The sequence below is a fragment of the Neophocaena asiaeorientalis genome, unplaced genomic scaffold, assembly GCF_003031525.2.
Source record: "Neophocaena asiaeorientalis asiaeorientalis breed wild unplaced genomic scaffold, Neophocaena_asiaeorientalis_V1.1 scaffold332, whole genome shotgun sequence".
Lineage (NCBI taxonomy): Eukaryota > Metazoa > Chordata > Mammalia > Artiodactyla > Phocoenidae > Neophocaena > Neophocaena asiaeorientalis.
In genome coordinates this window covers 3,966,542-3,994,446 of record NW_020173111.1, presented here as the reverse complement: position 1 = coordinate 3,994,446, position 27,905 = coordinate 3,966,542, and the positions used below count along the sequence as shown (strand labels likewise).

The window sequence follows — 27,905 nt, the reverse complement described above, 5'->3', positions numbered from 1 at the left end:
GGTGTTTTCATCTATATTATTTCATTTAGTCCACATGACAGTCCTACAAGGGATTATCAGTTTTTCATAAGAGAGGACTATGAGTCCCACAGGAGTCATAGTCCTAAGTCTAAAGTTCTTGTCCAGAGTCACAGAATTTCAGGAATTGGGTCCCTAGTCAGTAAACTAGTGTCTTGGTCCATTTATGGTTAGTCTAAACCATATAACTTAGCCTTTAAATTGGGACACTTATAACAGTGAAAAGGAGTGCTGTGATAATTACAGGTATAAGTTGAGTCTGTCCTGAGGACAGTGGATATTTGGCCACTCATATGTGCATAGAGCTAGTTTATTTAGTCATCAGGCAAAATAAGCATGGGGTGGGGTATAAGAATTGAATTGGGGTATATAAAAATACTAGCTAACTTTGAAAGATGGCTCCAAAATACAAAAGAAAAACTGCAAAATCACAGATAATGAACCTTATGTTAACTTAGTCAATCACAGCTCAACTAAAATCTTCTATAATTATGTGTGAATTCTATTTAATAAGTACGGTGATACTGTTACTGAATGCAAGTTCCTGTGCCCAACACACAGTGAGGCCAAACAACCAAAACGGCGGAGTTTGGAGCAGAGCAAAGGTTTATTGCAGGGCCATGCTAGGCGATGGGTGGGTCGTGCCGAAAAAACCCCAAACTCCCCAAAGGGTTTCAGCAGAGCACTTTTAAAGGCAAACTAGAGGGAGGGGGGGGCATGGTTAGTTGCAAACTTCTTGGTGCCAGAATCCTTCATTCTTGCAGCTGTCCACATAGGTCATGATGCTCCTGTAAACCTCCAACAAAACACATGTTATTCTCTGTTCTGCAACTTTTTACCTTTATATGAATGGACTCTTAAAGGTCAGAGACTTGAGAATGGGCTATCCTGTATATTTCAGGCTATATGCAACATTCTTTTACAAAAGGTGCAGAGCCAGCATTACTAAGCACAGGCAACGGAGCACAAAGGTTAAAGCAAAAGGAACAGAACTAATATAAAGTCAGATTTGTTTTTCCCTATTACAGTATATATGATCTTTTTTTTTAATATGTGTATTTATTTATTTATTTTTGGCTGCATTGGGTCTTCACTGCCGCGCACAAGCTTTCTCTAGTTGCGGCGAGTGGGGGCTACTCTTAATTGCGGTGCGCAGGCTTCTCATTGCCATGGCTTCTCTTGTTGCGGAGCACGGGCTCTAGGCACATGGGCTTCGGTAGTTGTGGCACATGGGCTTCAGTAGTTGTGGCTAGCGGGCTGTAGAGCTCAGGCTCAGTAGTTGTGGTGCACGGGCTTAGTTGCTTTGCGACATGTGGGATCTTTCTGGCCCAGGGATTGAACCTGTGTCCCCTGCGTTAGCAGGCGGATTCCTAACCACTGCGCCACCAGGGAAGCCCCACTATATTTGATCTTATGTGCTGCAAAGCCCCCATACAGACCATACAGTTTCCATTAGTCTCCACCGCCCACCATGAAGAAAAGCTTCAAGTTCCACCATGTCCAAAATACCTTTATCCTTTGCATCTAAGAGTGGTCAACATGACCCTTCTCATTTTCAGGCATACAGAGAACTCAAGTGATTTGCTAAAGGACATGCAATGAGTGGTAGAACTAGAAGGAAACATTGCAATTCATGCTCCATTTCCTTTCCAGATTTTGTTCTCTAGACTCTTCTTTTTTTTCAGTTTTAATATTTTTTATTGAAGTATAGTTGATTTACAATGCTGTGTTAATTTCTGCTGTACAGCAAAGTGATTCAGTTATACATATGTATACATATATATATACACATTATTTTTTTATATATTCTTTTCCATTATGGTTTATCATAAAAGCTTATATCTGCTAACCCTAACCTCCCACTCCATCCCTCCTCCAACCCTCTCCCCATTGGCAACGACCAGTCTGTTCTCCATGTCCGTGATTCTGTTTCTGTTTCATATATAGGTTCATTTGTGTCATATTTTAGATTCTACATATAAGTGATATCATATGATATTTGTCTTTGTCTGACTTACTTCACTTATTATGATAATATCTAATTGCATCCATTGTTGCTGCAAATGGCATTATTTTGTTCTTTTCTTATGGCTGAGTAGTATTCCATTGTATATATGTACCACATCTTCTTTATCCATTCATCTGTCGGTGGCCACTTAGGTTGCTTCCATGTCTTGGCTATTGTGAATAGTGCTGCTATGAACATAGGGGTGCATGTATCTTTTTGAATTACAGTTTTATCTGGATATATGGCCAGTAGTAGGATTGCTGGATCAAATGGTAGCTCTATTTTTCGTTTTTTAAGGAACCTCCATACTGTTCTCCATAATGACTGTACCAATTTACATTCCCACCAACTGTGTAGGAGGGTTCCCTTTTCTCCACACCGTCTCCAGCATTTGTTATTTGTAGACTTTTTGATGATGGCCATTCTGACTGGTGTGAGGTGGTACCTCATTGTAGTTTTGATTTGTATTTCTAGATTCTTCTTGAGTAAGAATATTAATCTCCATCATGGACTGTCTGTTCACAGCATTACACACTTCACCCACAATATCACATTCCATATTTTATCAATCTTAGGAAGAGATCTGTACTATTATTATTATCTCTTGCCTAGAGATAAGGAAACTGGGGCACTAGGAGCTGAAGATACTTGCATGATCTCACATGGCCCTCTCATGATCTACATGGCCCTCTCAGAATCTCTGTTGTTTTTAAGTTAATTAATTTATTCATTTCTTAATTTACACACACGTAAAGTTTACCTTTCAAGGTGCACAGTTCTGTGAGTTTTGACAAGTGCATAGCATTATCTCCTGGCAAGGCTTTACATTCGGTTCTGAGGGATATAAAGAAAAATAAGGTGAAGACCTAGCTTTGAACAGAGTTTATAGTCCAATGGTCATGTATCCACACTATAGTATCACAGTTTTCCTTCTTTGAGTCAGAAATGCTCTTAGAAATGTGGAAGTGCTTTAATGTTGTTCTGGCAGATACTGGTTTCTTCCTTGATGGGGATGGAAACTGCCTGTGTGATCAGCCATAAGCAAAATTTCTGCTGTTTAGGGCTGTGAGCTCAGAACAATTTTAGACAAAAGCAAACTGTGTTAGGAGGGCAAATGCCTATTCTATATAGAATGTCATGTTTGGGGCAAATTACTCTAAAGTGTTTGGAAATACAAGGGAACTGTTTCTGTATTGTGAGGTAGCAACTGTTTCTTTAGTATCGGGTGAGAGATTCCATTTACTACATTTTAAGGATGTAAAGCTAACCATTACCACAAAGAACTTTTTTTTAAGACTAAAAAATCACTTTCTCCTTTGGACTATATCATGTTTAGACCATAAGGAAATGTTTTCTTTCAATAGCTGTTCATTTAGCAACAACCTCCCTGTGTAACACAGAGGTTACAAATGGGAGGATATATATTTAGCTGAATTCAAAACCCATTTCTATATGTTCTGAATTGCATGTGTAAAGGAAAAGCCAATTCTTTTTTTTCTTTGATGGGAAGTTTCATTGTTATAATAGTGTTCATTTTTCCTTAATTTATAATTTCACATATATCCAAACAGCAGAAATACGTTAAACCTGTGAAAATGAAAATATCTTTCTTTAAAAAATTTTATTGGAGTATAGTTGATTTACAATGTTGTGTTTTCCGGTGTACAGCAAATTGATTCAGTTATACATACAAATATATGTATACACACACACACACACACACACACCCCCACACACACACATATATATTCTTTTTCAGATTCTTTACCCATGTAGGTTATTACAGAATATTGAGTAGAGTTCTACAGTAATAGTTACAGTTGGTTATCTATTTTATATATAGTAGTGTGTGTATGTTAATCCCAAGCTCCTAATTTATCCCTCCCCTCCATAAATTTGTTTCCCCTTTGGTAACCATAAGTTTGTTTTTGATATTTGTGAGTCTGTTTCTGTTTTGTAAATAAGTTCATTTGTATCATTTTTTTTTAGATTCTGCATGGAAGTGATATCATATGATATTTGTCTTTCTCTGTCTGACTTCAGTTAGTAAGATAATATCTAGGTCCATCCATGTTGCTACAAGTGGCACTATTTCATTCTTTTTTTGGCTGAGTCATATTCCATTGTATATATGTACCACATCTTCTTTATCCATTCCTCTGCTGATGGTCATTTAGGTTGCTTCCATGTTTTGACTATTGTAAGTAGTGCTGTTATGAACATAGGGATGCATGTATCTTTTTGAATTGGAATTTTCTCCAGATAAATGCCCAGGAGTGGGATTACTGTTCTCCATAGTGGTTGTACCAATTTACACTCTCACCAACAGTGTAGGAGGGTTCTCTTTTTCTCCACAACCTCTCCAGCATTTATTGTTAGTAGACTTTTGATGATGGCCATTCTGACTAGTGTGAGGTGATACCTCATTGTAGTTTTGATTTGCATTTCTCTGATAATTATTGATGTTGAGCATCTTTTCATATGCTTTTTTGGACATCTGTATGTCTTCTTTGGAGAAATGTCTATTTAGATCTTCTGACCATTTTTTGATTGGGTGGTTTGCTTTCTTGACATGGAACTGCATGAGGTGTTTTTATATTTTGGAAATTAATCCCTTGTAGGTCGCTTCATTTGAAAATATTTTCTTCCATTCTGTAGGATGTCTCTTCTCATGGTTTATGGTTTCCTTTGCTGTGCAAAAGTTTTTAAGTTTAATTAGGTCCCATTAGTTTGTTTTTATTTTCATTACTCTAGGAGGTGGATCAAAAAAGATATTGTTGTGATTTATGTCAAAGAGTGTTCTGCCTATGTTTTCCTCTAAGAGTTTTATAATGTCCAGCCTTACATTTAGGTCTTTGATCCATTTTGAGTTTATTTTTGTGTATTGTGTTAGAGAATGTTCTAATTTCATTATTTTACATGTAGCTGTCCAGTTTTCCCAGTACCACTTATTGAAGAGACTGTTTTTCTCCATTGTGTATTCTTGCCTTCTTTGTCATAAATTAATTGATCATAGGTCTGTGGGTTTATTTCTGGTCTTTCTATCCTGTCCATTGAGCTATATTTCTGTTTTTGCACTACTACCATGCTGTTTTGATTAATGTAGCTTTGTAGTATAGTCTGAAGTCAGGGAGCCTGATTCCCCCAGCTCAGCTCTGTTTTTCTTTCTCAGGATTGCTTTGGCTATTTGGGGTCTTCTGTGTTTCCATACAAATTTTAAAATTTAGAAAAGTCAGTTCTTATGTACAGTCAGAAGAAATCAAGTTATCTGGTTCTTATGTACAGTTAGAAGAAATCAAGATAAAAATGTTCATTTAAGTTTTGGGAAGTTCTTATATGTTTGAGCTCTTTTCATGATCAGAAATTGATGGAATGCACTTATCCACTGGAGAGTATATCTTTTTTTAATTGAAGCCAAAAGGAAAATAAGAGATGAAAATCTGTGTTTAGACTGTGATCCAGTATCAGTGTTATGATGACCTTCCATTCACTGGCTCATGCAAGGACCATCATGATGCTTTAGTTATGGAGATAAATACCAGAGAAAGTAATGAACAAATAAAGGATTTACAGGCTTTCTCACATCTTATTTTCTATAACTGCAAAATTGGGCATCCAGGAATGCCTGGGGAATCTCTCCAGGGTAGCTTTTCTCTGATGATTGATTGGCCTTCAGCTTATATGCACTGGGAAAGCCCCGTTTGCTTCCTAGATTGTCACTGTGCTGGTCTGCACTTTTCTCAGAAGAAGGAAGGCCCCTGGAAAGCCCACTTAAGTTCTCTGACTGGTTTAGTCTTGCTAATTCTTCTCTTGGACTGGAATTCTTCCATTTAAATCCTGGCCGTTGCTGCTCTTCATGCCCTGAATTCTGGCCCTCACCTTGATCAGCATTGCATCTCTATCTGGGCTCAGCAAATCTGAGATGTCCCCAAACTATACACAAACAAAATGACTTAAATGGGGAAAGGAGTTACATACCTTGTTATAAGTCTCAGAAAGAGTCTTGTGTTGGGTGCCAGGTACCAAGTGTGGACATTTCCTGCCAACTCTTTTCATGAGCTAGATTTTAATATCCTACTCAGAAGAACCCACCTCAAGTTAACATGGAACATGGGGCTTATTTGGAACCCAGATTATTTGGGAAGACAATATAAAACAAGCTACTTGTTGTGATGGTTCAAGAATAATTGTTCTGGAAGAAATCCACTGTGGCAACCCTGCCCACCCATCTGTGGCTCTGGTTTCATGCTCTGCTGGAGAAGAAGAGACAGGAAGAACTTTTTCATTCCCTGGCCCAATTCAGAGTTTCTGAAAGAAGCCCAGTGAACCTAATATTCATGCACTTTTTCCTTCTAAGGGGTAGATTTTATATATCGTAATGTATTTTTTTCCATTTTGACCAGGGAGTAGTACATTATGTCTAAAGCCAAATCTAGCTTATCACCTATTTATGTACAGCCTAGGAGCTACAAATGGACTTAATATTTTTAAGAGGTTGAAAAATAATGAAAAGCAGTTAATATTTTGTGACATGTGAAAATCATATGATATTGAATATTAAATTTCATTGTTCCTAAATAAAGTCCCTGAATAGCCATGCTCATTTGTTTATATATTGTCTAGGGCTGCTTTCATGCTACAGTGGCATAGTTGAGTATTTGCAGCAGAGCTTGTATGGCTTACAAAGCCTAAAATATTTACTGTCTGGCATTTTACAGAAAAAAAAAAGCTTACCAAACTAGAGCTAGAGCAAATAACATTCAACATAGCAGCTGAATCAGCCCCCACTATATTGCTTTCTCAGTGTTTATTTGCTTAACCATGTATTGCAATGAGTAGCTTTGGTATGGCTATAAACTCTGTTCTGGGAAATACAAAAGGTGCCAAAGATGTATGAAGTTTAGTGTAAATATAAGGAAATTAAAAACTCTTTCAAGTGACTTTTATAGAGAGAAAAAATATTGTAGATAATTTTCTGCATTTGATACAACTAACTTTCCTTTAGGCAAAATAATCTTAGAAAAAGTTTTATTAATTACAATAAAACTCTAATTTATTCTTCAGTTTATTAGTCTGCCTGCCCACTCCATGCTCTCCCCACAAGATGTGCAAATTATTATGTTTAGCCTCCTACTCCTTAAAAAATCTTTGCTTCCTTAGAGATTACAGAATGAAGATTTAATTAAATTGAAATTGAGAAAACAGCTCTAAAGTCTGGAGTTTGAAGAACATCAATTTAGGGGAGAATTTAGCAAAACACAAATCTTGCTGGGTTTATTAGAAGCTCTGAATGATTCTGCTATCTAGAGTCACAGTAGAAGTGTATGTAGTCTTTGCCCCTCATATTTACTTGAAAGGATCGCTTCCTTTAATTATGGGCTGATCTTCTCAGTCATGCTGGGTGTTGTGCTGCCCCATATTTTGCAGGTGAAAATGTGACTATTTCACCCTTAGAGCATCTGATGGGAAAAGTTGTATAAAGATCCTAATGTCTAGGAGATTTTGAGACATTTATCATCTCTGAACTAGACTTAGAAGAAGTGATTTAGAGTTTTCATGATTGGGTTCATGGTTTCACTGAAGTGCCATTGGAAGCAGTTCCAAGACTTAACAAGTGGGACATGTTTAGGTAAACTATGGCACAGTGGTTTAGTGAAAAACAAAAACACGATTCAAAATGGTATGGAGATTATGCCAATATGCAGAAGTAAGTATGAAAAATAACACCAACATTCATAACTAAAATTATATACACCCCCAAGGAGACAAGGGAGTTAAAACAGAGCAGCAATCCTCAAAATGTGGTCTCCAGCACCCTGCAGATCCATGAACTGGGTGTCTGCCATAAGAAAAACATGGGAACCCAGAGTTACTGTTCAGAAGCTTTTATAACAACAGCAAGTTTACTGTTGATTAAAAAAAAAACCCACTAATTTAGCTTGTACTTATTATGTCTTCCTTTTACCTTCTTACTTTCTTTTTAAAATTTTTTTTAATTAATTTTATTGAAGTATAGTTGATTTACAGTGTTTTTTAAATTTCTGCTATACAGCAAAGTGACTTAGTTATACACACACACACACACACACACACACACACACACACACACATATATTCTTTTCCATTATGGTTTATCACAGGATATTGAATATAGTTCCTGTGCCATACAGTAGGACCTTGTTTTTATGTCTTTTTTATTTCATTTTAATTTAGTAATTAATTTTCATTTAGTTATTCACTTTTACTGTATTTCACAAAAGTATGTAATGGACTGGAAAAAATAAACACGGAGAGTTTGAGAAACACTTTGTATATTGAAAAAAAATATGTTGTTTAACATTAAATAAGTTACACATTTTTAAGAAGAAATGTCATTTTACAGACATGACGATTTTATTTTAATAAAAGGCTCTGGTGACACCTGGTCAGTTATCTGTTAACAAATTACTGTACTTGGCCAGAATGAGAGAGTTGTTTTTTTCTTTTCCTTGGGTTTAAGCAACTTTTAAATACCAAATGCTATTTATGCAGCAGGGGTGTGGCAACAACATTCTGTTTAAATGGCTAAATCATTGCTGAAACATAATTTAAGGGGGGAAACAGCAACCCTACAGAAATGTGTCGATTAAGTTCCTGTGCAACCAAATAGAAATGTCAGGATCTTCCTCCACTTAAGATGCAGGGACCAGAGCACTGAGGCAGGAGAAAAGAATTTGATATACAATTTGGGGGAAAAACCAGCAGTAAAATAATTGAGAGCTGGAAAGCAATCCCACTCCTGCTAAATTGCCTTCCTCCTGCGTGCTCCCTTTAGGGGCGACACTCAGATATTTACATTTGGTTTGCACATATTTTCTTTCCCTTGTGAGTATTCCATCTTGTCGGATTAGGACTGTTTCTCTGCTGCGATCAGCAAAAGAGAATATCCTAGTTGCCAAGAATTGGATTATGCCTGAAGCTTTATAAATAGGAAGTGGGGGTTTTTTTTGTTTTTTTTTTTAATGTGCAAAGGTGACAAGCTGGCTAGTCACGAGAACATTCTGGTCCCTAAATTGCAAAAATGTGGATTCTTTTCAAATAAGCTTTAATTTGGGTTTATGAGATTCAGAGACATGAAAAGCACATTGCAAATGTTAAAGAGTTGGTAAAATATTAACAATAACAACAACCGCTACTACTACAGTTATAATTTGTGGCAGATTTAATGAATGATGTTGGTGTTGCTTACAGCTTGCTTTCCCCATGGAGTATTTTTTTTTTTTAATTTATTAATTTATTTATTTATTTTTTAAACATCTTTATTGGGGTATAATTGCTTTACAATGGTGTGTTAGTTTCTGCTTTATAACAAAGTGAATCAGCTATACATATACATATGATCCCATATGTCTTCCCTCTTGCGTCTCCCTCCCTCCCACTCTCCCCATCCCACCCCTCCAGGCTGTCACAAAGCACCGAGCTAATATCCCTGTGCCTTGCGGCTGCTTCCCCCCAGCTATCTACCTTACTACGTTTGTTAGTGTGTATATGTCCATGACTCTCTCTCGCCCTGTCAAAACTCACCCTTCCCCCTCCCCATATCCTCAAGTCCGTTCTCCAGTAGGTCTGCGTCTTTATTCCTATCTTACCCCTAGGTTCTTCATGACATTTTTTTCCCTTAAATTCCATATATACCCCATGGAGTATTTAAACAAAGGAGGTTTTCCCCTCTTGGCCAGGAGTAATTAATTACCTCTAGGAATTAAGCTTATATTCATGGGTACGAAAATAAGATGTGTGTTGTACTGCCAAACCCTTACTTAGCTAGTTCTCTGAAACACACAGATGTTTAGTCATTTCTTTATAATTTTCTAAAGTCAGTGACAAAATTTAGCTTAGAAGTTTGGTTCTGATGCCAGGTGTTCTGCCCATGGAAGCAAATTTTTATGCCTTATAAAGAGCAAGAATTTAAAGATCAAAAATATCTTTATATTAACACATCTGAGTGCCTCTTAGTTTTATCTTTCTTGCTCACATTAGGAGATGTTTTTGGTTTGCTAACAAGAAATGCAAACCTGACATTCATTTTGATAAGCGCCTCCTGTGAGCCACATTAGGAGCTGGAATCAAAATTCTGCTCTCCAAAGGTAAGGCATAAATTATCATTTGGGAAAGAAAAATAGAGGAAAAATAAATAGGAATAGATAATGCAAATTAGGTTTGAGCCAAGAGCATGCCTGTTTTAAATTTAAAATTTGCTATAAGCCAGAGCGGATTAAGCCCTGGTTACTACCTAGAGGAAGATGGAGATAAATACGAAGGGGATTTTTGTTTTAAAAAAAGTCTACAGAACCACAAGCTGTAAGCTCTAAAATTGATAGTCTGTGACTCTCCTGGGCAGACATTTGCCCCACATGGACCAGATCTTCCTGGCATTGATTAGCATGGGCACTGTGGGCCATGCCTTCTCATACCTACTCTCACACCTACAGGTTACATGCAAGAGCCCACTCGCTCTTGGAATTAAAAATAAATGTACCTTTGTCATGAGCCTAAGTCAGCCCACAGTTCTGCATTGTCCTGTGACTAGGAGGATTTTAAGAGCAGTAAATGACAAGTGGGGGGTTAGAAGTTTAAATTACATGTGATTGTGCACACACATACACCCACACACGCACATACACAACACACAAACACACATGTACACACAGATGCACATACTTACACATGCATGCATACACACATGCATTCATACCCACATACGCGCTAGAAGCCCACCTACCTAAGGGGATGAGGATTGATCAAGTTAGAGCAAATAATCCTAGAAAAATATGTGATGCATACGTAACTTAAATATTTTAACTTAAAACACATCTATGTGCATTTTTATCGGCAGGCCGACTCCCAACCACTGTGCCACCAGGGAAGCCCTATGTTCCTTTTACTGTGAGAGACGTCCAGTCCTTCGCTAGAATGACAGTGTGGCTGTGCTGAGTAAGTCCTCGTTTTTGCTGTTGTAAGCACAGTAATAGTTCATGTTTTACAAGATTTAAGTTCTAAAATGAGCACATGATGAAAAAAGTATTTAGCTAAAATGACCGTTGGACATCGCTTAAGAAGGCTATGGTTGAGTCCAACATATATCTCCAGAGGTCTGAAGCATTGATCCTCCCATAAGCTTGGAATAGATCATTTTGTTGAGAGCTGGGTGAAGTACTTTGGCTTGTGTTTAGGGAAGTATCTGACAAATCATAGAAGTGTTTCAAACCAGAGTGGTGTGGGGTGGTCACACTCTGAGAAGGGCTCCCAGGAACCAAGATTTATGCCCCTCATCTAAGACATCTTATACCACGTTGTGCCTGGTTTTATTTAAGTATGCGTTTCTCCCTTCTGGACTAGCTACGTCTCCTCTTCCTGACAGGAGAGGACAGACACTCATTCTCTTCTCTTTGCCCATATTCACTGAGGATATATATGCTCAGCAACTGTGAAAGAGTTAAAATGAAAATGGAAGTGGAAAATTAGAAAAATGTGTGCACTTGGACTCTCAGGGCCCATTCTTCCCGTGTTCACCAGAAATCCTTAAAATATGGACTTACTAATTTTATTACCAACTGTACGCCTCTTAATAAGTGACACAGTGGTTATATTTCCTGTTAATAAACCAGTATGTTCTATTAATAAACTAATAAACTGATAGTCTGCAAAATATAACTGCACATAGTACCTGTTTTAGTGTTTTCTTTGGTAGACTGTCAAGGCATGGCTGTTATTTTGTGTGCTTTTTATCCATTTCTGACTAATCTTCTTTATTCGAATTGCCTGAACTGGAGTATTTTTTAGTTCCAACAAATTTGGGAACGTAACACTTGACACTTTTGAGACTATGACCCCTGAGAACAAACACCTGGTTTGATTTTAATGTGGCATCACTGCATCGTGATTTAAGTTTCTGAGCATGGGCTTGGGTGAGACTGCCTGCTTTTAAATCTCAACTCTCCCACTTACCAAATGCAGGACATCAGGCTATTTATCTAATCTCTTTGCACCTCAGTTTCCTCATCTGGAAAGGGTATATTAATAATATCTCCCTTGTGGAGTTATTGTGAAGATTAAGTGAATTCATCTATCTAAGGCGCTTGAATCAGTACTTATATGCCATAAGTTCTCAGCAGGTGATTATTATTAATGTCAACTTTGTGTGTGTGAGAATGGCATCCACACCAGTGGCTGCCCTGTGAGTAGCCAATGACTGGGTACAATGCTATCATGATGCCTCAGTGTTCTGGTCTTTCATCGCCTCCCTCCTCTCCCATGCAGGTGGCCCCGGCCATTAAGGAGCGGATGATGAAGAAGGGGAGCCTCATGCTGGGCTACCAGCCCCACCGGGGGAAGGTCAACTTCTTCCGGCAGGTGCTGATCAGCCCTCAAGTCAGACGGGAGGACATGGACTTCCTCCTGGATGAGATAGACCTTCTGGGTAGGGACATGTAGCTATGGCTTTTGATCCCCCAGAGGCACAGGTCCTGCCCTGGAGGGTTACAGATCCAGGGCATCTGGGGCCACATAGGAGATTGCAGCCCTTCTGGTGAGAAATAGGAAACATGCCACATCCTTGCCCAGCAAAACCAAAATGCTAAGCAAGTAGTGTTAAGGACTATTTAGCTGCCTGGGTGCTACTGCTGCAATAAAGGATTTTCTCACAGATCATCCCTGGGGCAGAGCCTGGGAGAGAGTTTAGTGAGTACTACGTGGGCTCTGGATTCTAAGCTTTCATTTCTCTTGAAAGAACATCGAAATTAGTGGGTTAAAGCAGTGGTTCTCACAGTGTGATCCCTACACCAGCAGCACCTGGAAACATGTTAGAAATGCAGGTTCTCAGCCCCGCGCCAGACCTACTGAATCGGAAACTCGGGGGGTGGTCTGGGTATTCTGAATTTTAAGGAGTCTTCCACATGATTCTGAGGCAAGGTAAAATCTGAGAACCAGTAGTTTAGCACAACTTTGAATTGACTGAATAAGCACTCTTATGTGTTGCCAGCAAAAGGATATCTAATATTTCAGTGGTTCCTGAGTCGTTCTCTGAAAATGCAGCTGTGGCATCTGTAGCACAAATGTTTAGGGTCATCAGAAGTATATCAAAAGTGTTTTTTAAAAGAGAAACTATATAAGATGGTTACTTTATAAAAAGTATCTTTTATGCAGACTAAATGTTTATTCTCAAAAGTTAAAATTAGCCATAATCTATTATAAATTATTTAAATTAGAGATAAGGATAAAAGACAGACACTTCGTAGTGTAGTCCTTTTAATCAAAGCAACAGTCCTAATTCACTTCCCAGAATCTTTCGTGTCATTAATTGGGAGTAGACGTTAGGCATATATGTCTCTAATTAGGTACCTCTCTACGCTTGAGGGGCCCTTTTTTTATCTTGTTCTCTGCTTGTAGGAAAGAACCAGAATGAAGTCCAGGGTTATACAACACTCCCTTTTGCAAGCTTTGAAATGTCAGTGTAGACTATTAAGTGATTTATATTGGGCAGAGAATCTGAGAATTAGAGGTCTTTCAGGGCAGACACCTCCTCCATTTCTCCTGGGAATGGATAATTGTAATTCTATCTAATCCTGGTCCTAGATTTCTAGCAGAATTTTTTTTGACTAAGAAATAAACAGAATTCAGAGGTGTGGGTGCAGAGTTCAACAAAGTATAATTATGAATCTAAGTAGAGCTGTGATTTGGAAGGCGCATGACTGAAGATTGTTCAAGTATTAGACGTAGCATATTCAATAACCATTTTGTATGCCTTCCCTAACTTACTTAAATTGTGAAGACTTAAAAAGCAGATGTGTACTATTTGCTTTTATTCCATATTCTCATTTTAGGGTGTGTCATTTCTCAATATCTCCATCAGTCAAAGAATATTTTAATCTTTCTCTGAATTACTTCAGTCTCTGGTGATAGGTATTTGTGTGTGTGTATTGCATTTCTTGTTGCCTTTTTGTTTTAACGTCTTCCTAAAATGTTCTGAAATTGATGTTTGCAATAATTTGGGTTTAATGAAATAAAAAGCAACGTGAGCACACCGTGTTTGGCTTTTCTCTTCCTGTCACCCCCCTTTACTGGATTGTACCAATACATTTTATTTATTTATTTTGTCAGTAACACAGTCATTTTATTTTTTTTTTATATTTTTAAGTGTTAAAATCTTTTTAAAATTTTTATTTTATATTGGAGTAGAGTTGATTTACAATGTTGTGTTGGTTGTCAGTGTACAGCAGCTTGATTCAGTCATACGTATACGTATATCTTTTCTTCCTCGTATTCTTTCCCATATAGGTTATTACAGTGTTGAGTAGAGTTCCCTGTGCTCTACAGCAGGTCCTTGTTGATTATCTATTTTATATATGTTAATGTGTACATGTTAATCTCAACCTCCTAACTTATCCCTTCTACTACATTTCCCCTTTGTTAACCTTAAGTTTGTTTTCTAAGTCTGTGAGTCCGTTTGTTTTGTAAATTAGTTCATTGGTACCAATACATTTTAGAAGTAATTTGGGCTCTGTTGGCATTTTAGTTAAATAATTGAGACAGTAGGTTGGAAGTGGTCTGTTTTTTAGTTAACACCTGGAATAAGGTGGAAAAAACAGTTAATAGCCAAGTATGGATTTGCCTCTTGTTCAGTTTTTCTTCATCTACAAGGCAGGTCATGGGAGACTCAATAGCCTGAGCTCAGCTTCTGTTGGGCCTTTTTTTGAAAGATGACAGTTCCTTGCTCAGTGGCAAAAAAACCCCGACTGCTACCAGTACTTTGAACATCCCACTCCTTTCTCCTTAAAATGTTCAGATATACCACCCCCAATCAGGTACTTGACTGAATGGTCAAGAAAATTTTTTTGATAAAAGGTTAATTGTAATTCATTCACCCTTTAAATGTATTGCTAATGGGCCTACTATATTCCAGACTGTTATCTAGGATGTAGGGAATACCCAGTGACTGAAATAGACAAAATCTCTGCTCCTGTGAAGCTTTCTATATCCTTGGGGCTGACAATCAAGTCACTATGTAACAAGTCAGGTGGCGATGTGTATTTTGAAGACAGAGAGTAAAGGGATGGAATATGGTAGCTGTGAGGGTGGACTTGGCTGTTGGAGAGAAGTTGGTTAGGCAGGCCCTCGCTGACAGGGGAGCCTCTGCATGGAGGTCAAGGAAGTGGAGAGAGAGCCCTGTGGGTATCTGGGGAAAGGGCGTACCAGGAGGAGGGCTTGGTAAGCTAAAGGCTGAGGAGCTGCACTTGTGATCCATCCAGGGACCAACGTGGAGGTAAGTGTGGCTGGAGTGGAGGGACTGATGGGGGTGAGTGGTAGTCAGGATAGGGTGATGGAATCAGGGATGTATCTGGGAGTCAGGACACTGGACCATGTAGATGGAGACTTAGATGGAAACACACTGGAGCATCTGAACAGGGTATTGACATGATTCAGCTTATATTTTTGGAGGATCACTCTGATTGCTGTTTGGAGAATAGGGCGTGCATGGGCAAGGGTGGAGATCAAATGGGGGTAATTGCAATAGCGCAAACAAGAGACTGTGGTGGTTTATGCTAGAGGTGTAGTGAAGGAAGCGGTGAAAACAGGTCTGATCCCAGAGGCACTGAGAGGTGGAATCTTGGCTAATGGAGTAGAGTATTTAAAAAGAAATGAGAAATGAAGGATAGTTTCATTTACCTTTGGCTTGGGCAACCATAAGAAAGGAATTGCCATTACTGGGGTGAGGGCTGCAGGAAGAGTAGCTTTACCTGGCTTTGGTCTTGTAAAATGTGAGCTGTAAGTCAGCCAACCAGATATGATACAATAAATCAGTTACGAGTCTCAACTTCCAGGGGGCCATTAGACTGAACCAATGAAGCATTGGACACCCAGACCATTAAAGTAAATGCCCCTGGGACAGGGGGAGTATGTGGAGTGCTATAGCCAAAAAGAGAAAGATAATATAGGTTTCCTGTTTCTTTAACCTGTTAGTCCTGCAGGTGCGGTGTTTCTCATGGCAAATTCTACAAGTTTGAGCCTCCTCTAATGCAGAAAACCAAGGATGATGGTGACAATAGCTAACATTTACTGAGTCCATACGACATGCCAAGGACTGTGCCAGCTAGTACATTTACATGGTCTTACACACACCTTACGAAACTCGATCAAGGTGAGAGTTTTATTATCCTCATTTTACAATCAAGGAACCTGGTACACAAATAGTGTAAGAAAATTCTCCAAGATTATCAGACTACTGAGTGGTAGACCCCAGGGTCAAATCTAAATCCACCTCACCCCAGAACCCAGGCTCTAAACTTCTTCGCTTTGCTAGTGTAGATGTATAGAGAGAAAAGGGTCATCTTGAACTAATTCTAGCAATCTGTGTCTGACATCCCACAGTTACTTGGCAAACAGAAACATCAAGAACTAGGTTGGTCTAAGAGGACAATAATTATACTGTCATGGCCCCTTTCTCAAACCAGAGGATAGGAATTTTCTTGTCTGCTTTTTGCCATTGAAGTTGGAGGGCAATAGCCTAGAGGGCATTTTGATTTGAAATAGTGAGAAATTTTAATAGGGACCCCAGTGGAGGTGAGAATAAATATTTTCTTAGTATTTGGCCATTGCTTTCTTAGACCTCTGTGAGCTCCATGCCGACATGGGCAAATGCTTACTTGACAACTCCACTCAGGTCCCACTCAAACTCAGCGTGCCCAAAACTGACTCAGGATTTTCTACACCCCTGTTCAAACAAGTTCCTTTGTCCATGCTTCCATCTCAGCGAATGACATCATTATCTAGTTCAGCAAACCAGAATTTATAATTGATGCTTAATATCTCTCCCCCAGTGTCCAACCTACGAGCAGACCTTGTTGGATTTACCTCCAAAACATGTCTCCAATCCATCCATTTATCCCAGCTCCATTGTCATGTCCAGATTCCAAACTCCTTTCACCTCTCCTCTGGACTATAGCTATAGCCTTCTTACTGCATCCACACATTGATTCTGGGCTTTGTCCCATCTGCTCACCAAACTGCAACCATATTAAAACACAAACTGATCCTATCTCTCACTTTCTGTTTTACAAGCTCTGCAGAAGATCTTCAGAAAAGCTGTTGGTCACGCAAAGCTAATTAAAACTTTATTAGCCCTACTGAGTATGGAGCAACACTGCCTTGAAAGAATTTCAGTGGGGTCTCAGAAGGGGGAGTTGAAGAAGCCTATTTACAGGCTTCAGGTGTGTGCTCAGGTGGCTTAAATAGTGGGTCTTTTAAGGCAAACTGGTTGGGACACAGTCCACCATGTAATGGTGTAGGGTTGGTGGGCACAGCAAGGGGAGTGTCTTGGCACAAGTCTCCATAAATAAATTGTGTGATAAGTGAGCTGTTTCTACAGCTGAGCCCTCTTTTGTCCTGATGGGAGAGATGACTCAAGTGTTTCTCTGGATAAGCTGGTTGGCAGGAATTTCCTAAAGCAAACAGTAAAGTTACTCACTGATTTACAACATGAAGTTTCTGAGCGAAAATCTCCTGAAACAAAATTAAATCATGTTGGCGTAGGTGATCGCGGCCCTGATAGTTACGCTATACGAAAGCAGGTGATTTTAATTCCCAGGATAAAGATCAAATTCTGGAAGTGGCTGCCAAGGCACTGTGTCCTTCCAGCCCCATACAGGTTGTGTTGTGCTGTCACCCACCTCATGGGAGCTGGAAGTTGGGCTTTTTTCAGATCCCACCCCTCCTTTTTACCCCAGCTGTCAAAACCTGTGGATTTAGTCCTGCCTCTTCCTACAATGCTGTTTCCCCGTCCACCTAGCTAAACTTCTGCGTACAGTTCTGGTCCCAGCTTGATTCTTTGTTTCTTAGGGATGTTCTCTGCCTGCCTTCCAGCCACCCAAAAGGGAATCTGTCCCAATATAAGCTCTCTATAATTTTCTTAAAATATTCGTATCACTATTTGTAATTATATACCTCTATGCATTTAAAAATTAGACTATAATATCCATAGGGGGCTTAGCACATAGTAATTAATAAATAATCGTGGCTGTGAGGAAGGTTGGCAAGTAGGTGCATTTAGTTTGCCTTTGGAGATGATAACTTTATTTAGGGAACACCTGGATGCGTAAATGTAAAATAACTAACTCATGTCTTAGAAAAAGCTTTTAAATCACCTTTAACCTTTTTTTTTAATTTTTAAATTTTATTTATTTTCTAATACAGCAGGTTCTTATTAGTCATCAATTTTATACACATCAGTATGTACATGTCAGTCCCAATTGCCCAATTCATCACACCACCACCACCACCCCGCCGCTTTCCCCCTTTGGTGTCCATACGTTTGTTCTCTACATCTGTGTCTCTATTTCTGCCCTGTAAACCGGTTCATCTGTACCATTTTTCTAGGTTCCACATATATGCGTTAATATATGATATTTGTTTTTCTCTTTCTGACTTATTCACTCTGTATGACAGTCTCTAGATCCATCCACGTCTCTACAGATGACCCAATTTCGTTCCTTTTTATGGCTGAGTAATATTCCATCGTATATATGTACCACATCTTCTTTATTCATTCGTCTGTCAATGGGCATTTAGGTTGCTTCCATGACCTGGGTATTGTAAATAGTGCTGCAGTGAACACTGGGGTGCATGCGTCTTTTTGAATTATGTTTTTCTCTTGGTATACAGTAGTGGGATTGCTGGATCGTATGGTAATTCTATTTTTAGTTTTTTAAGGAACCTCCATACTGTTCTCCACAGTGGCTGTATCAGTTTACATTCCCACCAACAGAAGTCACCTTTAATCTTAAAACACATGCTACAAACTGAAATGTCAAGTGTTCTGGTTAGTATATGCATCCCTGCAGGAAAAGAAAAGAGTTTCCCCCTAAAAATGAATTTAGATTGACTTATCTGAGAAAACTTTTCTTCTTGGGAGTAGCATGATTTTGATTTCTAAATATTTTCTCACAAGAGAATGTCAGGCTAAAGCCATATTCATTTTAAGAATCACAAGTTATAGGTCGGTTAACATTTTATGAACACTGCCTAGGACCCACTCATATTTGACATATTCTGCAATTCTGACTGATAGCTGATAACAATGTAGAATACAAATAGCCACAAAATGTAACCCAAGTGAATAGTGAGTCCTAAACAATTTTTTTCTGTTATTTGAAGGCTCTTCTACGGGCAGGTTATGTTCTAGTGCAGACCAAGGGATGAGAAGGTTGTTACACCATAGTGGAAACACAGCTGTTCTCTCTGCAGGGGGAGGCCTTTCTGTGGTGGGCTGGGTGGGGCAGTGGGTGAGCATCGATGCTGGAGGAACTTCATTGCCTCCTCGCCTCCCTGCCCTTGGAAGAGGGCCCTACTGTCACATTGGAGAACCTGTGCTAAACCTAAAAATGTGTCTTCCAATCCTACTTAAGTCAACATGTGAGTTGAATTTTTAGTTGAGTGATTATTAGGTTGTGCCATGTTTTTCTAAGGCCTCTCACATTTGGGTCTCCAGAGAGGAATTTTCTAGAGGATAAATTTTGGTATTTCTCACATCCTTGAGGCAGAACCACACACCTCAATCGGCATGGCTTCTGGGGAGGTCTTATATTCATATTAGAGGGATTTGCTGGTTTGCCAGGCAGGAGCACACACATTCCTTCGAATCTGGTGTGCAAAATGATAAGGATCTGTTTGAGATTCTCCACTTCCTGCAAGCACTGGATGCGCGTTGTAGTTGCAGTCACGTAATCAAGTCTAGGTGGGAATTTCTGCATCATGTCCCCTAACGTGAACAATCCAGGGTGAATTGCCAATCCTGGAGATTACTCATAAGCAGATTATATGACATTTGGGCCTGTTCCATCCCTCCTGGGGCTAAAGCTAAACCACTGGAAAAACACTCATGTGCCTAATCCTGTGTTATTTCTTTCTGTCTTTACCATCTCTTTAGCATATTACCTGAGCGGCACATAACCTCTGGTTTAATGCTTAGTCAACAATAAAACTGTCACCTTTGTGGCTAGGTTTTATTCATTAGCAGAAGATTTTATTTATAATATTACACTTCCCCATCAATTATTAAAAATCAGTTGCCTATATTTGCAGAGTCTATTTCTGGGCTCTTTATTATTTTATTTTATTTTATTTTTTATTTTATTGAAGTATAGTTGATTTACAATATTGTATTCTATACAGCAAAGTGACTATAGTTATATATATATGTATCTATACTTTAATATTTTTTTTTTCTTATGTTCTTTTCCACTACGGTTTCTAACAGGATATTGAATATAGTTCCCTGTGTTATACAGTAGGAGCTCGTCGTTCATCCATTCTATATATAATAGTTTGCATCTGCTAATCCCAAACTCCCATTCCTTCCCTCCCCTACGCCTCCTCCCCTTGGCAACCGTAAGTCTGTTCTCTATGTCTGTGCGTCTATTTCTGTTTTGTAGATAGGTTCATTTGTGTCATATTTTAGATTCCACACATAAGTGATATCATATGATATTTGTCTTTCTCTGTCTGACTTACTTCACTTAGTATGATCATCTCTAGGTCCATCCATGTTGCTGCAAATGACATTATTTCGTTCTTTTCGATGGCTCAGTAATATTCTATCGTATATATGTACCACATCTTCTTTATCCATTCATCTATTGATGGACACTTAAGTTGCTTCCATGTCTTTCCTATTTTAAATAGTTCTGCTATGAACATAGGGATGGATCTATCTTTTTGAATTATAGTTTTCTCTGGATATATGCCCAGGAGTGCAACTGCTGGATCATATGGCAACTCTTATTTTTAGTTTTTTGAGGAAACTCCATACTGTTTTCCACAGTGGCTGCACCAATTTACATTCGCATCAACAGTGTAAGAGGGTTCCCCTTTCTCCACACCTCTCTAACGTTTGTTGTTTGTAGAGATTTTAATGATGGGCATTCTGACTGGTGTGAGGTGGTACCTCACTGTAGTTTTAATTTGCAGTTCTCTAATAATTAGCGATGTTGAGCATCATTTCATGTGCCTATTGGCTAACTGTCTCCTTTGGAGAAATGTCTATTTAGGTCTTCTGCCCATTTTTCGATTGGGTTTTTTGTTTTTTTGTTGAGTTGTATGAGCTGTTTGTATATTTTGGAAATTACGCCCTTGTCGGTTGCATCATTTGCAAATATTTTCTCCCATTCCGTAGGTTGTCTTTTCATTTTGTTTATGGTTTCCCTTGCTGTGCAAAAGATTGTAAGTTTGATTAGGTCCAATCAAACTTTATTTTTGTTTTTATTTTGTTTTATTTTGTTTATTTTTGTTTTTATTTCTATTGCCTTGGGAGACTGACCTAAGAAAACATTGGTACAATTGATGTCAGAGAATGTTTTGCCTATGATCTCTTCTAGGAGTTTTATGGTATCATATCTTTTTTTTTTTTTTTCTTTGCGGCACGCGGGCCTCTCACTGTTGCGGTCTCTCCTGCTGCGGAGCACGGGCTTCGGACTCGCAGGCTCAGCGGCCATGGCTCACGGGCCCAGCCGCTCCGCGGCATGTGGGATCCTCCCAGACCGGGGCACGAACCCGTGTCGCCTGCATCGGCAGGCGGTCTCTCAACCACTGCGCCACCAGGGAAGCCCTATGGTATCATATCTTATGTTTAGGCCTTTAAGCCATTTTGAGTTTATTTTTGTACATGGTGTGAGCATGTGTTCTAACTTAATTGATTTATATGCAGCTGTCCAACTTTCCCAGCACTACTTACTGAAGAGACTTTTTCCCATTGTTTATTCTTGACTCCTTTGTTGAAAATTAATTGACCGTAGGTGTGTGGGTTTTTTTCTGGACTCTCTATTCTGGTCCATTGATCTGTATGTGTGTTTTTGTGCCAATACCACTCTGTTTTGAATACTGTAGCTTTGTAGTATTGTCTGAAGTCTGGGAGGGTTATGCCTCCCGGTTTGTTTTTTTTTCCTCAGGATTGCTTTGGCACTTCTGGGTCTTTTATAGTTCCATATAAATTTTAGGATTATTTGTTCTAGTTCTGTGGAAAATGGAATGGCTAATTTGATAGGGATTGTATTAAGTCTGTAGATTGCTTTGGGTAGTATTGCCATTTTAACAATATTAATTCTTCCAATTCAAGAGCATGGGTTATCTTTCCATTTTTTTGAATCATCTTTAACTTCCTTTATTAATGTTTTGTAGTTCTCAGCATATAAGTCGTTCACCTCCTTGGTGAGGTTTATTTCTAAGTATTTTTTGATGCAACTTTTAAGGGATTATTTGTTTACATTCCCTTTCTGATATTTCATTGTTAGTGTAAAGAAATGCAACCGACTTCTGTAGTTAATCTTGTATCCTGTTATCTTGCTGCATTTATCAGTTCTAGTAGTTTTTGTGTGGAATTTTCAGGGTTTTCTATATGTAGTATCATGTCATTTGTGTATAATAACACTTTTACTTCTTCCCTTCCAATTTGCATACATTTTCTTTCTTTCTCTTGTCTGACTGATGTGGCTAGGACTTCCAATACTATGTTGAAGAGAAGTGGTGAGAGTGGGCGTCCTTGTCTTGTTCCAGATTTTAGGGGGAAGGCTTTCAGCTTTTCACTGTTGAGTATTATATTGGCTGTAGGTTTGTCATAAATAGCTTTTATTATGTTGAGATATGTTCCCACTATACTCATTTTCATAAGGGTTTTTATCATGAATGGATGTTGAATTTAATCAAATGTTTTTTATGCATCTATTGAGATGATCATGTGGTTTTTGTCCTTTCTTTATTTGATGTGGTGTATCACATTGATTGATTTGTGTATGTTGAATCATCACAGTTGTGATTTCTTCTCTTTCATTTCTGATTTTGCTTATTTGTGTCTTCTCTCTTTTCTTCTTGGTGAGCCTGGACAGAGGTTTGTCAATTTTATTTACCCTTTCAAAGAACCAGCTCTTGGTTTTATTGATTTTTTTAATTGTTTTTTTATCTGTATTTTATTTATTTCCTCTCTGGTCTTTATTATCTCCTTCCTTCTGCTGACTTTAGGTTTTGTTTGTTCTCCTTTTTCTAATTCTTTTAGGTGGTAGGTTAGGTTATTTATTTGAGATTTTTCTTGTTTCTTAAAGAAGGCCAGTATCACTATGAACTTTCCTCTAAGAACTGCTTTTGCTGCATCCCATAGATTTTGAATGGTTGTATTTTTATTGTCATTTGCCTCAAGGTATTTTTAAATTTCTTCTTTGATTTCATTGTTGACTCATTGGTTTTTTAGTAGCATGTAGTTTAGTCTCCATGTAAATTTAAGAGTACAGAAATTATTTCAAGCATCTTTTATGACCACAGTGGCATGAAATGAGAAATCAACCACAGAAAAAGAAAAGGAGAACAAACATCTTATGACCATAGCAGAGCCCAAAAGGAAGAAGAAAGATGTTCTCTTTATGTCTGGCAAGGGCTCAACCAATGAGAGACTGTCACAACTCCGCCAATGAAAAGCCACTATTCTTCAAAATCTTAATTCCTCCAGTCGACTCTTTGTTTACTATAGCCCTTTTAACTTCTTTTCTCCCTGTTTATTTATTTTTTAATTTTAAAAAAAGTTTTATACGCTTTTTAAAGGTTACCTTCCATTTACAGTTATTATAAAATGTTGGCGGTATCCCCCATGTTGTATAATACATCACTGAGCCTATCTTTCACTCCATAGATTGTACCTCCCACTCCTCCTTCACCTCTCTTTAAAAGAGTTCTCCTCTCCTTGCTGTGCAGGGGACTTGCATGTGACTTGCCATGGTTGCAGACTCCAAATTGCAATCTCTTGAGGATCCAAAATAAACCCATTTTTGCTGGAGAAATAAATGGCAGTCTATTTGTTTTAGGTCAACATAGTTTTGTGTCTTCAAAGTAGATAGAACTTAGTTCGCTTTCAGAATTGTTTGTGCTATCCTAGTTTCTTTGCACTTCTACGTAAATTTTAGAATTTTCTTGCTGATACCTACCAAAAGAAGTGCTAGGGTTTAGATTTAATTGTCTTGACTCTATAGATCAAATTGGAGAGAATCAATGTTTTAACAATATTGAGTCATCCAATTCATGATCACAGACTAGCACTCCATTTATTTTGGTCTTTTATATTCCTTTCATCAGTTTACTGTAGTTTTCAGCATACAGATCCTGCATACAATTTTTTAGCATTTAAACTGGTAGAGCTTTTCTCACTTTGGGGTGTGTGTGTGTCACAATTACGCTGTCTTCTGCTCCTTATCCTGTTTTTTCACTAGTCAGGCTCAATCTGTATATTTTTCAATGAATTTTATAATCTAAATCATCTTATTTTAATTAATTTTGATATCATTTCCTTTTTCTAATAAAATAGATCCATACTGTCTACTCAACACTTTGTAATTATAAAAAAAAAAATTGGAAAAAACCCAGTGTCTTTGAGTAAGGTGAATGAAGAAATTGTGGTATATTCATGTGTATTTAAAGGTAAACTGAAACATTAAAAAACCAAAAGTAGTTAGGAGTGCTCCACAGACCAGAGCTAGGGGCAAGGTTTTTATACAGAAGACATGGCTCATCTTCCTCAAGAGTCCATTTTACCCAATGATTTGTGGAACATTATGTCTTTTTAAAAAATTTTATTGGAGTATAGTTGATTTACAATGTTATGTTAGTTTCAGGTATAGAGCAAAATGATTCAGTTATACATATACATACATTCATTCTTTTTTAGATTCTTTTCCATATAGGTTATTACAGAATACTGAGTAGAGTTCCCTGTGCTATACAGTAGGTCCCTGTTGGTTATCTATTTTATACATAGTAGTGTGTGTATGTTAATCCCAAGATCCTAATTTATCCCCCTTGCCATGTTTCCCCTTTGGTAACCAAAGGTTTGTTTTTGAAATCTGTGAATCTGTTTTATAATAAGTTCATTTATATCATTTTTTTCAAAATTAGATTCCACATGAGTGATATCATAGATATTTGTCTTTCTCTGTCTGACTTACATCACTTAGTATGATAATCTCTAGGTCCATCCATGTTACTGCAAATGGCATTAGTTCATTCTTTTTTATGGCTGAGTAATATTCCATTGTCTCTACGTACCAGTTCTTTATCCATTCATCTGTCGATATACATTTAGGTTGCTTCCATGTCCTGGCTATTGTGACTAGTGCTGCCATGAACATTGGAGTGCATGTATCTTTTTGAATTATGGTTTTCTCCTGATATACACCCAGGAGTGGGATTGCCAGATCTTATGGTATCTCTGTTTTTCATTTTTTAAGGAACTTCCCTATTCTCCATAGTGGCTGTTACAATTTACCTTCCCACCAACAGTGTAGTTGGGTTCCATTTTCTCCATGCCCTCTCCAGAATTTATTGTTCGCAGACTTTTTGATGACTGGTGCCAGGGGATACCTCATTGTAGTTCTGATTTGCATTTCTCTAATCATTAGCAATGCTGAGCATCTTTTCATGTGCTTTTTTTTTTTTTTAAACAGTGTGAGTAAAATTTACCTCTTGAAATTGGCTTCTTGAAAGTTGGCCCTGTTTTGAATTCCTTTTTGATTACCTACCACAGGACATTTCTTGAGGGCAGGTATATTTATAGCCCCCACAGGTCTTGTTAAGACGAAGTACCCATAAGCACCAGTTTTAAAGTTTTTGTTATGAGAAATGGCTACAAGGCAGCAGCATTTCTATATGCCCCACTCTGGCAACTTGGGCAACCAGAGCCTTAGGAAATTCGCATTCCTGGGTTATCAGAGTGGAATGTGCTAGAAAAAACTCCTGAGGGCTTGTGTCTCATTACTTCTTCCCCCTTACCCGTCACCCACCAGACAAACCCCAACCCTGCAAAACCAGTACGTTGCGGGTGCTGTCATCTGTAGGTGGGGCAACTGTAAGGAAGGAGGATGGAGGTAGGAATCCCACCACCAGGAGATGTGGAGACCAGGTGACTTTTCAAAGCTCTTCCAAACCAGAGGGTCCACCCTTCTTTGGGTGCAATGGGCTTGGTTTAGCTTTTGAAGGGCCTGCCTGGATCTGGAGCTTGTGGTCCCATCCAGAGGGGACCAGGCACTACAGGTCCAAGGGGGGCTCATTTGCTGGTACATTCTCCCCAGCTCCCTCAGCCCCATGAGAGTCTAGCCTTGGGACCCAAGCCTGCTCAGGCTCCAGGGGATGTGACACCAACCCAGGTCACCAAGTCCTGAGGAGAATAGAGTAGGCATTTCTTTCCTTTTTTTTTAAATTTTTATTTTCTGTTGGAGTATGGTTGATTTACAATGTTGTGTTTTTATGAGGTGTACAGTAACCTGATTCAGTTATACATGTACCTATTCTTTTTCAGATTCTTTTCCCACATAGGTTATTACAGACTGTTGAATAGAGTCCCCTGTGCTATACAGTAGGTCCTCGTTGATTATCTATTTTATATACAGTAGTGTATATGTGTTAATGCCAACCTCCTAATTTCTCTCTCCCCCTTCCTCAACTTCCCCCTTCGGTAACTCTTAAGTTTCTTTCCTAAGTCTGTGAGTCTGTTTTTGTTTTGTCAATTAGTTCATTTGTATCAGTTTTTAGATTCCACAGGTAAGCAATCTCATATGATATTTGTCTTTCTGTCTGATTTACTTCCCTTAGTGTGATCATCTCTAGGTCCATCCATGTTGCTGTAAATGGCATGATTTCATTGTTTTTTTATGGCTGAGTAATATTCCATTGTATGTATGTACCACATCTTCTTTATCCATTCATCTGTCCATGGACATTTAGGTTGCTTCCGTGTCTTGGCTGTTGTAAATAATGCTGCAGTGAACGTTGGGGTCCGTGTATCTTTTCGAACCATGGTTTTCTTTGGACGTATGCCCAGGAGTGGGATTGCCAGATCATATGGTAGCTTTGTTCTTAGTTTTTGTTAAGGAACCTCCACACAGTTTTCCATAGTAGCTGTATCAATTTACGTTCCCACCAAGGGTGCAGGAGGGTCCCCTTTTCTCTACATCCTTTCCAGCATTTATTGTTTGTAGACTTTTTAATGATGGCCATTTTGACTGGTGCTTGGTGATACCTCATTGTAGTTTTGATCTGCATTTCTCTGATAGTGTTGTTGAGACATTATGTCTTTGAAATATGACAACATCACAAATTCATTTTGGAGTAGATAATAATAATTAATGCTTACATGCACCAGTCTCTGTTCTAATGACTTTGAAAACAGTAACTCTATTTTTATAGTAATTCTTACTACTCTCTCAGGTAGGTCCTGTCATTACCCATTTTACATGGTAAGAAACCAAAGTAATAAAATGATTAAAAGGTTCATGCCATGTCAGTCATTGTGGAGCTGACAATAATTTGAACCAAACCAAGGGGATCTGACTCCAGAGGTCCCAATTTTAATGATTTTGTTAGAATATTTAGACAAAATATGACATTTCAAAGGCATTTCATCTTTCTGGTGACACACCAGCACCAGGGCTATCATTATTCTATTGTCTACACAGCAGGCATGGAGGGGGGAAGATTCAAGGACAGTTTCAGCACCACCGATTGCACAGGGTGCACACAGAGTGAGTTTTTAGCATTGTGTGTATGTGTGTGTGTGTGTGTGTGTGTGTGTGTGTAGAGGAAGAGTGAGAGAGAGCACACATTTCACACCGTGTGCAATTTTAGCTTAATTAGAGTAGGAAGACTATTAACAAGCTATTTTTAAATGCACCAAAGATCAGGAGGTGTATTAGAATTAAATTACACCGTGTGAGGCTGATTGGCAGGCCATGTAATGGGGGAAGGATCACAATCTTGTCTTTATCTGCAAAGAAATACTAATTGGAAATGTGATAAGCAACGATTAGGCAGCCTATTTCAG

The 27,905-nt window shown here is 38.5% G+C and overlaps 1 protein-coding gene across 1 annotated transcript in view; it reads left to right on the top strand.

The window, feature by feature from the left end:
• The window catches only part of GADL1 (GAD like acidic amino acid decarboxylase 1), a 258,300-nt gene extending 245,801 nt beyond the window's left edge, over positions 1-12,499 (top strand). The window contains exon 16 of the mRNA XM_024743478.1: positions 12,326-12,499. Within this exon, the coding sequence (XP_024599246.1) occupies positions 12,326-12,499 (174 nt within the window). The remainder of the gene's footprint in view (positions 1-12,325) is intronic.
• The last annotated feature ends 15,406 nt before the right edge of the window (positions 12,500-27,905 follow it).